Genomic DNA, 12,376 nt, shown 5'->3' with positions numbered 1-12,376 from the left:
CCATCGAAGATTCACACTTCTAATAGGAATAGTATATTACAGGGAATTAATTTTGCTAAGCATCTAACAGGTCAACAAATAGGGGAGGAAACTTTCTTAAACTACCCATTTGATAGAAAGGTCATCCCCATAGTAGAAAACACAGATTTTTCAGGATATTTCAAAATCTGTTGCCAGTAATAAAGTAGGACATGCAAGGAAAGGAGAGAAATATAGACTTAATACAATGTAACTGCTGAGGATTAAATTTTAACACCACCAAAGCCACACAAAAAAGAATGAATTCAAGAGTCAGAAGATTAAAACTGCATGTATTCAGCTTGGGATTGGTATGCTACAGATGGAAACTTTCTTGACAACACACAGTTTAAATTCTAGTTAGGATATACTATGATTAAATGCTCCTACAATTTTTGAGTACATCACTTTTTTTCCTACCGGCTACTGTAATACAAAAGACATCTTTGCAAACATATAACTAGTAAAAAAAAGCGCAAGTAAAAGCCATTTATGTTTCCAGCAAAGACATAAAAGCAAAATAGCTAATGGACATCCAGGGTAGTCAAATCATTTCTGCAAAATCCATTAGTTCCTAAAAGTTCTGGAGGGCTCAGTTTTTACAGTAGAAACTGTAAAAACTTAGTATCCAGTTTCTCTACTGGGACACTGAGGTGTGAAGATCCAAATGATGCTGGAACTGAACTTGTATATTTGAACCTTTTGAACTCCATCTGCCCTTCATAAATTACTTTACCACTAGCTTTAACACATTTCTAACCTACCGTGCTAGAAAAATAAGGAATCGTTAGAATAAGTAAAAATGCAACTAACTTTATAACACTTCCAGTGGAATTTGTCTTTGTTCAGAAGACGCACACCTATAACAGAACTGCGGGAGGAGAAAAAGTTTCCAGATCGTCCAGTGGAAAGAACATCTGTCTTCATGCTACTGAAAACAAAACACCAGACCCGCCCCCCCAGCCTCCAACTCATTCAAAGTAAATGAAAATTGCACTGTACAGAAACAAATTGCTCCTTTCCATCTGGAAACACTGTCAAATGGCAGAAAATTCCACAAAATTCCCAACTGATGCAAGAACTTAATTTTGCATCTCACACAATCAACACAAGCTAGCAGCAGCCCTCCGCCCAACGCCCCACCGGCAGTAAAGCACGGCAATTTTTCTTCCATCAGAAGTACAAGGAGGCGACGAAACAGCAGCACAGAGGAAGCATCGAGGAGAAGCAGGGGCACTTGAAGAGCTACTTTGCCGTCCCTTTTAGCGCTCGCCTTTATTCTGCAGGCCGTGGCTGCCCCGCAGCAGGCGCAGCCGCCAGCAGCGCAGGGAAAGCCGCGCACAAACCACCTTTCTCCAAGCGACAGCGTGTGAAACTTCTGTCCCTCGGATTTAGCACAACTGAACAGCCGAGTGTATTCTTCAAAAATATAAAAACTTCCAACAGTCCTAAGTTTTCCGCAGCCGTCTGCGTGCGCTCAGGCAGAGAAGGGCCGTGCCATCCCCTCTGGCTCCTAACGATCCCCCGTAGGAGGCAGGCAGCAGGGGGCTTAGCTGAAATATTCGAGTGTGGGGAGGGACCTGGACATCACTGGCCTCGAAGCCCACGGTCCCAGGCTTCCAGCATCTGGGAGATACGGTTGCACCTTTGCCCGTGAAGAGCAACACTTGCTTCACGACCAGGGAGCAGAGTAGCCGAGAGCGGCTGGTTTGGCGGCTAACCTAAAACCTGGTGCTGGGTATTTTACTAGCAGGCAAGAAGCCCGCCTTCCCCTAAAGAAATTAAACTCTTGTTTCTTTTAGAGGCATTGCCATCTTGACCCAGAACTCCAGGTTTGAACCTCGGCTTGTGCAAAGGATAATGCTCTTGCCAACCCTTCTGCAATTCCAAAAAAAAGCATCATCAGAAGCGGTGCAGTAAAATAAGCCCTCGCACTTGTGATAATTTTCACTGCAAGAGCTCCGGCTGCATTCGGTGCTACGCTGCCCCGGGGATGTGCTGCTCTGAACAGACACGACTTTGCAGTGCAGAGGCAGGGGAGGGTTATTATCTTACTGCATCCACAGAGAAACAAAGAGGAAAGAGATTCACACCTCCTCTACAGGAGAGGTTGAAATAGTTCAGATTTTAAAAATTAATCCAACTTCACGACAATGCCCATAAAGATTCTTAATTAATTTTAAGCCGCCTTAAACTGAAAGAAGAGATCCCACGAGAAGGCTGGGGAAGCCCAAAGAAGGGAAGCCCAGTAAGACGGCAGCCCAGCTGCTTAAACAAAGTGTTAACATCTTTCTGTTGGACATAACACACACACGCACGGTGAGCAGGTTTCTCATCATTATTTTTAAGACTGTCAGTGTGTTTATAGACAGTCAATCACTGGGATTTAGGAGAAAAACTAAGACTTTATTTGAAGTCCTGGAAGAGTGGAAAGGCTGGTTCACACACGAGGCAGCACATTCTCATAAGCAAAACAATCTGCAAAAAAAATACTACTTTCTCCTACACCTTTCCTGCCTGCAGAGAGAGCTCAGCGTTCAAAGCCGTGTGCCTGCCAATGCTGTATAGGAACTCTTCAGCTCTCGTCCTGCTTGCATAAGGAGTTTCTTTGGGTTCAGGAAAGTCACCTAATTTGTTTTTTCTGTCTCAAATTTGTTCACTGACAAATGAGGAAACTGCCCATCTTCCTCTCAGAGGAAAGCTATTGAGAAATAATGTCTGAATGTGCTTTCCAAGAGGTCAACTACTATAAAAATACTGCTTTTCTCTTTGGATTAAAATGTTATCATATTGTATCTCGACACTGTATTTCACTTTCTTTTTAAAATGATCTTGCTAAGCAGCAAAGGGACACACAGCAGCTCCCATTTACAGGTCACCTCAGGTCTCCTGAACCAACTATGCCCCAGGGTTTTAGTGAAACTCAGGAATTCCAAAAGCAAAGCACATTGCCCTTAGTATATAAAATGCTTCTGATTCACAGAATGACACAAATGTACAAGAAAAAAGGAGGTTTGATTATTTTTTGTAACAGATGGCTTTTAGATGGGCAGAATACACTTATGTATTTCTTAAACCACCAAACAGCAAGTGATTTTTAACAATGGGCTTGTGTGAAGTGCTACTTGCTTATCAGAAAACTCAAAAGAAGAATTTCAGGGGTTGAACTCTCACTGTGTTTTAAATCCTGAAGACAGAGTAAGATGCTGTAGCTGCCCAAGTGTGTGCTCCTTCCTATTGTGGGAAGGCAGCCCATTCAAACTGCCCATGCTCTGAGACATGATGCTACCACAACTTTTTCATACTTCAGATTAATAAAGTGCTATGAAGCTATTTAACATCTAGAAATAAAATCAATAAAAAAGGAAAATGACAAAACTTTCTGAGCAATGTAGGTTTCCCATGAAAGTCCGTATCACAGTTTGCCAGTTTAAACAAGAAGGAATAAGATGCATGCAATCTAGGGCACAGCTAAATGAATACTTGACATTTATGAAATTACCATTAATTATGACTCTGAATGAGATGTGATAACTGACCCCATGTGAACAGTCCTAGCCATACGAATGAACACAGGTGTTCAAAGAAATAATCACTGAGGATTGTGTACGTGAACGTGTTTCACTTCCCACTTGCAGGGAGAAAGATTTGTGGTTTTGCATTCCCTCTCCACCAGCACAGACTGGCTTTCTTTTCCTTGCTCCCCAGATTGGAAATGAGCCACGTATCATTTCTAGACTTCTGAGGTTTGGTAGGACACTTTCTGAGGATCACTTTGGAAAATGGTACTATGCTTCAAGCCAGAGGGATGCAGGTGTAAGCCTTTAAAAAAAGGCCAACAACTAGAGTGATCATCAATAATTTTTCTTTAAATGTATTACCAACATAAGCTAGAGGGTTTCAAATAACCGAAGTATCTCAGTATCGTGCATGGGATCTACAGTCATTACATCTCATAAGCTAGAAAGGACCTAAGTTTCTGACATTAAACAAACAGCTGATAAGGAACCAAACCCAAATCACAGCAACAACCCCCTCACCAAACCCAAACCCATAGAATTTAGCTATTTCAGAAAGCAAAGGTATGCATGTCCAAGTTTTTATCCCTTGGAGCTCATTGGTTTTGGAATCACAAGCAGCGTCAATAAGTAAATGCGCAGGCTGATCTCATCTAAGAGCTACGGGTTCATCTGCTGGGTACCTTACAAAATAGCAGAGATCAGTCCTGCCTGATGCAAACCTTGAGTCATAACATTACATAATGTGCAACAAAACGTTAATTTACAAGAAGGCAAATCTAATGCTTTTTTTCTCAGAAGCCTGGTGATATTCCAGAACACATTATACACACTAAAAGATGACATAAATTAATTAAATATTTTAAAAAATATTTTTTGTATGTTATGCCATTTTGCCTTATATTTTGTTTCACCAGTTGATAATCTCAGAGACAAGAAAAACCATGCTGCTGGTGAAGTACTAAATCACACCAAAAGAGCTAAGGTTTTTAGATGAAACAAGAAGCTGATTACACATGCACCAAGTATACCAGTCACTAAGCATTTCTGGATTGTAGGGATAAGATACTCTCTTTGCTTATTACTGCCTTCTTGATCCAAAGAGATTTAAGCAACTGTTTCCAATTAGATGTTTTTAAGCTAGTAAAACTACATCCATAAAGACATATTTATAGAACAACTTAAAACTAGAAGAATTAAAACGACTACAAAACTGATGAATTCCATTCCCCTCCCTTCCCCCCTCCCCCCTCGAATCATTTACTGACCATTAACGAGCAAAAAGCACTGCAATTTTAAGAATTAATCCACTGTCACAAAATTAAATCAGATACTCTAGCAGGGATAATGACAAACTGGTGGCTCCAGCGTTGTCAGTTTGCGGGTGATACAAGTTCAAGTCGTCTGTGCTAGTGGCCACTCTGTTGGAACAAACATGAACATAAAAGGTAACATTAAAAGTGCAGCAGCACCAACTGAATCAATTCTGTCACTGAGGATGCAGACTTGCAATAAGTGGCATAGGGTAAATATTGCATTTTAGAAATGATCTGGCTAGCTCCACGACTGCCAGACCTCAGCGCATGGAAATAAAGGAAGACACAGTAATGAAAGTAAATGAAAGAGATGATACTCATTTCCCTCTAAATTCCTGAACGCAAGAGCCCAAGCCGTGTGGCTTTGCTACACATGACTGCTTTCATCCCCGTTAACCTATGACGAATATTATGAGACTTACAGGAACAAAACTGAGCTTTGATAGTTTTCATCTGACAGTTACTTAAACAAAATTTGCCTAAAAACCTCTGCAGCATGTGACTTCAAATATGTGCAAGATGAGTTGCCTTATCTCCAGTCACCGAAGAATACGCAGCAATGGCAGAGGCTCCCCCGTGAGCAGGCACAAGCTCTCCTCTGCCAAAGCCAGAAATCAAAGCCATTAATCAAGTATCTACTAACATCTATATTCTATACCTGACTGCCCCAGGGCTAGCTCTAGTCAGAGGCAAAATAACTGGTGGGGAAGTTGCCACGGCCATGGAGGGGCAGGGGCAGAAGGCAGCCACGCTCCAGCCCTGCCTCCTCCTGCTGCAAAACCCGCCTGAAGAAGCTCGAGCCCACCTGGCATCCTAAATTTTGACTTCCCTACACATTTCTACAAGCCCAACTTGTTCCTACCTAAGCACATCGTCAAGAAAACTCTTAAAAGCACATTAACAGTGGAGTGACTTTAAGATTCAAATACATCATTGAAACATACATATTTTATACATTTGATACCCTTCAGAATCAGGCCATCAATACAAACGGATACTGCAAAGCACGAACCGGCGTCTCAGCTTTGTCCTGTCGCAGCGTGGCCGTTGCCTGGGCTCCCTGCACCACAGGCGATGCCCCACGCCCCGCACGGCGAATGCTGGAGATGCTCCAGGACAGCACGTGAATCTCACAACTAATGCACGGGACCCCGCAGGGAAGCATCAGAGACTTTTTTTGTTTGTTTGTTTGTTTGTTTTTTTGGTTTGTTTTTTTTCTTTTTAATTAAGACCTTGCAGCTTACGTTTGCTGAAGAAGCACATGCTATGTAAGGAAATTTTAGAAATTATTTCAGGTGAATTAGCGTTACACATAGGGTCTAGTTGTAGGGAAACTCTTCAACCCCGATGCAAAGAAGTGCCCTTTGTTGGCTCTGCAGTACCTTGCCTGTCCTTAGATAGGCAGGATAAAATATATTTGTTTTACATCTACAACCATCAGGCCAGAGAAAAAGGGACCAGCAACTGGCAGCTGGAATCTTCTGCTGAGCCCCGCAGAGCAGCACCAGCCGTCCCCGTCCTCCCCCACCGCCTTCCGATCTCGGAGGGAAAGGGCAGAGCTGGGTGTGAGGGCTTGGGGGAGCCACTCAAGAGCTAAGTGGAAATAAAGGAAAGGAGGCAAAAAGAATTCAAGTAGTGACATAAGCTGTGCCATCGAACACTCTTTTCTGTTCCATGATGTTAAAGAAACAGAAAGCTGTAGCGATGCAGCCATACTTTAAATCCCTCCGTATGGATCTTGCTGCCGCCCAAACCCGCGCGGATGGGCAGGTCGTTACATACCTACTGAAATCACCTAATGCACCCGGATGCAGATGTGGAACTACGTGAGATTCACCCTTCAGAATGAACATGGCTCTGATCTCCAATTGGTTTTGGCCTTGTTTACGACACGTTAAGAAACAAGATTAAAAATGTTTCATTTTTGTTAACGGAAAACTCTGTAATAACAAGGCTAGTCCAATGCCTTTTATTTACACGAGTGTCTTTCTGCGTGGGAGAGGATGGCTCCTGTAAGATAAAGTTACAGGAGACAACCAAAAGCAAAGTTTCATACAATTATACCCAAATTGGCAGAACAAAACTACAAAATAGAAGTGAACATAAAAGCAAGTGAAATAACACGAACAGGGAAGTGATAAACAATGTCGCCTAAGGCACAACACTAACGCAAGACTAACTTCAAAGCGTCGACCGGACCAACAAAGGTGACAAACACCACGCATAATGAGAAACTGGAATCAGCACCCTCTCCCTTTTCTTTTTTTTTTTTTTTTTTTTTTTTTTTTTTCCCTTAATCAAGCTGAAGCCCAGCAGCAAGGAGCAGCACAGCATCAGCACCGCCTCGGAGCGCGCCGCGGCCGCGGGAGGCGAGGTGGGGAGGGGAGGAGCAGCGCGGGGACCAGCACGCCCAGGGCTTGGTAACAGCTCTGCAGCTGGTGACACGCCGGGTACACGAGGCCGCTGGGAGACGACTGTCTCGGGGCATTAAGGAGCAGGTATGTAGGTACCTAACCCAGGGGTGGCGTAAGCTGCACAGGGGCAGGATGTATGCAGCCTGGAAAACCTCACGTGAGCGTACGGCCCATTAGAAAGCTCTCCCACAGAAAGTGTGCTGTCAAACAAATACTGCTAATTCTGTAACTCCAAATACGAGGTTAGCACATCTTAGGAACTGCTGTTTTGATAATAACTTCTGGAATTTCAAACAGATAATCCCCAGGCAAGTTCTGGTCTTGCTCATGAAGCGCTTTGTCCGATGTATAAAACGAAAAAAAGCAGTTAAAGTATATAAACTAGTTTACAGCATTTTGGCTACAAGTTTCTTCAAATAAACTAGGCTGAGACAGTACGTTAAGGGAAGTCCACCACATCAGAAGTTTTATTCTGACTATTTTTTTTTTTTTTTTTTTTTGCTAATTATAATTTATCATGAACCTCTTCCCCAGTAAGCTGACTCAGGGAAAACCACTCTGAAAGACATCAGCTACTGATGAATTATTTTTATTAATTAAGTTAGAGAAATGAAAACCACAGTGGTTTTCAGTGCTGCAACTCACAGCAGAACCCACAAGCTTGAAGGCAGAAAAAAGCGTGAAAGCCAGAGCTCTGCTCTTAATGGCTCCTCCACGTACCGACGGGCTGAAATTCCATGAAAAAGAGGTTTTTCTCTCTCCTTTCACCTAAGGATTTGGTCCTTTGAACAGCTGCTTTGGACTTAATAAAACACCACAAAAGCCATTGCCTTTACTGCATTAAAAACTGAAATAATGGGTATTAAGCAGAAGTAGCTTTTATAATATATTGATACTTAAGTAGTTCAGCTTGTGCTCGGGTTTGCTGAAAGCAGAACAGATAGATGAACAGAGTTAAGAAAAGCATTTAATCCTGGCAAGTTTCAAAGATCTGTCGATTTTCCTTTTAAGTTTTAGTAGCCCAGCGATTCAAGTTTGACTTTTCACTTCGGATTTCAGACCGAGGACGTGGAGGAGAATCTCTGGATTTAGCACGTTTGTGCATTTCCCCGCAATCGCCAGCTGCGACGGCCCCAACCCCGGGGCCGCTCCGCCGGGCGCTCCCAGCCCCGGGAAATCCCGCCAGGGAAGGTGGGGATTCCTTGCTGGGGATTTCTTCCTTTAAACATGCAGTAGATGGAGCGATTCCTAAGATTTTCAAGAAGACTTTGGGATTCTCTTACTTAAGCCAGAATCCTTGAACAGCGACGCTTTACATAATGAGCCCTATTTATATTTACAGGCTGCCTCTTCCACTGGCCCTTGGCTCTTCTTCTGCTTGCCCACTTGCCATTTTACTTCTTTTATCCAATCTCGCACGTCTTTTGTAGAAAGAACTGAAATACCTTAAAATTGCACATGCAATGAAAAGGCGGCTTATTCACACAGTTAGGACATGCGTTTTCATGCAGTGCTGGTTACTGGGAAGTTTAACTTTCGTGAAAGAGGATGGAAAGAAAACAAAACAGGAAAGTGGATATTTTTCTTACTTAGTTTGAGTGTACATATTTTGGGTATTTTTTTTTTTTTTTTCTGTGACAGAATAGATACTTTTCTGGGGGACTGTAATATCCCTCAGCGTGTTTTCCACCAAGAATGCAAAAAGAAACACTTTCTGAAAAAGTCATGGAAACTGGTAAATTGAAGACACAAGCCCTCATTGAAAACCTATAATTTTAAAATTAAATTTACATGTCAGTGGATCTTTTGAGCTTCATCTGTATGTTTTTTATAATGTACGTTTCTAGTGCTTTTTCCCATGGGTATTATGCACTATTTCTAAACTGGGATTACTCAAGCTGAAGTGTGATAAAGGGCACATTATAGTTATATTAAGCAAAACGGGGAGGAGAAAGCTTTTACGTCGTCCAAAGAAAGCTGTGCTCAGAGCCTCATTTCTGGTAACAAGCAGAGCAAGGCAACCACTCAGCTATCAAATTAACGCTTTGTCTTGAGAAACAGTGATTTATTTTATCCTTCTTCTTTCGTTTTCTGCTAAAAAAATAAAGGTTGTTTCCTTCAAAATCATTAGGCCTCGCTCTGGGGTATCATCAGAAACACGTCGTGAGCGACCAAACACAGAAGCAAGCTCTGTATTGTACAGTAGTGCAACTTGTACGATCACTCACTGAAGGAGCGAGCAGAGGGGATTTCTGAACAGAGTCTGGGTCGCCGTCTCATCGCGCCGCTCTTCCCAGCGGTTTCACAACCACGTTGTTATTCTTCACAGCTCACCCAAAAGGTGCAGGAACTTAACTTGCACCATCTCCACAGTGCCCGGCCCAAATAAGAAGTGCTTGTGAACAGCGCTGCAGCCACGTAAACAAGCAGCAGCTGGATGAGAAAAGGAGGGCACGTCAGCTCAGAGCGGCAGAAAAGGTTTTTCACAGCAGCTATTTGCAAGCCTCCAAGGAGCTACAGAGGCTGCCCATTAAAACCCTGTTAAAACACTTCTGATGTTGTCAGCGGTGGAGAGCTGAAATAGCACAGTGATCACTGAGATGCTATCTGCCTCAAGCAGTTCAGTGGTACTGTCAATAATATGAGCAAGAAGGTACAAGATGAGCAACAACCTAATTCCTACATCAAAATTTCATAATCTCCCTCAGCTGGTAAACACTAGAGACGTGGGCAAACACACGACAGCCAATAAACCACCCAGAAATGACGACCTTTGGTCTGGAATCTTTCCCAAAAGCTTTGAACCTTTAAGGTAATTTACACTTTGAAAGCAAAACAGCATAACGGCAAGGAGAAAGCGGGAGGAAGGTGACAGCCCTCCCATCAGTGCTTGTGATCTGCTCCCCAGCTTTGCACTTCTGACAAAAGCCCAAGGATAAACCTTAACAACACTTTTAGGCATGTACACTTCCAAATATCCCACATGTAAACCTCCAGTTTCTCCCCACTTTTCTCTGCTTTGATTTTTTGAAAGCACTGACTGAGTAGCCATTCCTTGGGGTAGTTTTTGCAAAGAGCGTCCTATCAGGTGAGAAAATTTGCTACTCCTCCTCCAGGAGAGTGGTGCCTTGTTTGAAAGCAGACCTCCTGGTGTGCCAGGGTACTAAAACTGTGAGTAATGATAGCAGAATCATTTACTTCTCTGCTACTCTGTGCTCATGAGTAAGTACTACTCACAGTGAATAATGGCTGGAGAAACAGGGCCAAGGTGAAGAGTTATTTATAATACAGTAGCCAGTGAGTAAGCACTTAGCTATGAATCTACTGCTCTGGCTACAATTTCATGAGAAAATGAACAGAGCCAGCTTTTGGTTTTCCAGTTTTAAAAGCTATACACCCACTAAAACCTGGTAAAAATAATTCGGGAAGGATTGGGGTAGTTATTTATAAAGCAACCATGACAGAGATCATGTGCATCTCGGCTAAATGCAAGATAATCATAGATACTTTGGTTTCTTAGATACTGTCCTCAGAATTGCTATTGCTATGGCAGTCAGTGGAACTCCTAGACTCATCGTCTTAAACCAGTATCAGATGCTTCCCCCTTTTTATGCAATAAATATCCACTGCAGAGAGCCAAAAGACAGAGCTCGTTGGAAATGAAGCAAAGAATTAGACTGTCATCTGCTCAGCAGTCCTGGGTTTAGAGGTCAGAATATCCGTCTACTTTTTAATATGAAGTGACTGTACTAACTGTCTTTCAGAACAAGTTGCTGTCAAATGTACCCTGGATTTGCAGAAGATCCAGCATGCCTAGGAATAATTTTTAACTGTTTATCGGCCCAGAATGAGGCAAAGGTTATTTCCAGAAGTGCATTACTTTCACCCAAAGTACTAATAATGTATTTGGGCATATACAAAAATCTGACCAGGGAAATTCTGGGACAACATGATCGAGCTCACCACTCTTCTGAATTTCCTACACAAAAACATACCATTTCCCAGTATGCCCTGCAGAATAATTGGGTATTTTCCAGTGCCCACATTACAGACCATGACTTATTGGTGCAAATTTGGATTCTGCTGAGGACCTGCTTATCGACTGAAGTTCGGACGGCATGACACGGCAAGACTTTAGCTGGCCATTGCGTATTCGAATGCTGGTTTATAGAAAAGGACTATGTTTTAGGTCAGCCAGCATTTTACCCCACAAGGACACATGGCTCACATTTGTGATAGAAGCAGACACTTGGAAGAACGGAAGAAATAATGAATCTCCAGGACTGCAATCTATTTCTGAATTGCAAACACACAAGGGATGGCTTCTTTTGAAATTTTCAAAACCAACTGCTACTTTTACTATCCACTGTGCTTTCAGTTTGGAGAGTCCAAGGGGGTATATTTTCACCTTGACATACAGTGAGTGTTACATGAAATTATGCTCTTCAGTTTTTCTATGGGGCATTCCTCTTAGCCACATTATTCCAGTGTGCTGAGCTTGTTGCAGCTGGCCTAACTCTACCTTGGTAGACAATCACTGAACTCAGTCAGAGCCATCTGAAAAGCCTAATTAGGCACTTCTGCAAATCTGAAGTATCTTGTACAATTTTACATGTTTTATGATTTTAGAAAGCTGTCTTTCCCCCCTCCTTACCTAAAGGAAAGTTAAAGCAAATCATTGTTATAAAGAAGGAATATAAAGAGTAACGACAGTCTTATTTTCCCCTGGTCTCACGATCCTGAAGTTAAATACCTGCCTTTGTACAACTGTTTCCCTTCTTTTATTAGCTAAATATTGTGGCACCATGCAACTAGAGCACAAAGAATAAAATTACAACAATTTGAGATGAGTGTAACTTTTACAAGAGTCAGATATCCCTAACAACCCAGACAGTCAATAACCCAGCACAAATTAACTCTGGCAAATAATAGGTGTGTTGACCCTAAATTCATGAGGCAATAAAACCTACCAACAGCCCGTTGTTTTAAAATACTCAGGCACTTCTCAAAGACAATATAGTTTTTGTTTGTGAGCAAGAAGATCATTAATTAGGAAAGCTTTTAAAAAAGGTTTTAGTATCATTAGCAAAAAATAATAGGAAAATAAATT

The 12,376-nt window shown here is 42.2% G+C and overlaps 1 protein-coding gene across 9 annotated transcripts in view; it reads right to left on the bottom strand.

Moving 5' to 3' along the window:
* The window catches only part of BCAS3 (BCAS3 microtubule associated cell migration factor), a 372,048-nt gene that overhangs the window by 110,237 nt on the left and 249,435 nt on the right, over positions 1–12,376 (bottom strand). Inside the window, exon 24 of one of the 9 annotated variants that reach the window (XM_033004744.2) lies at positions 292–4,957. The exons of the other annotated variants lie outside the window; for them this stretch is intronic. Within the exon in view, the coding sequence (XP_032860635.1) occupies positions 4,932–4,957 (26 nt within the window). The 3' untranslated portion in view covers positions 292–4,931. Of the gene's footprint in view, positions 1–291; positions 4,958–12,376 lie in introns of those variants that run through there. 9 annotated transcript variants of the gene reach the window in all.

This window comes from Tyto alba, unplaced genomic scaffold (assembly GCF_018691265.1).
Source record: "Tyto alba isolate M040663 unplaced genomic scaffold, T.alba_DEE_v4.0 Super-Scaffold_19, whole genome shotgun sequence".
Lineage (NCBI taxonomy): Eukaryota > Metazoa > Chordata > Aves > Strigiformes > Tytonidae > Tyto > Tyto alba.
This window is presented reverse-complemented; position numbering and strand designations above follow the sequence as displayed.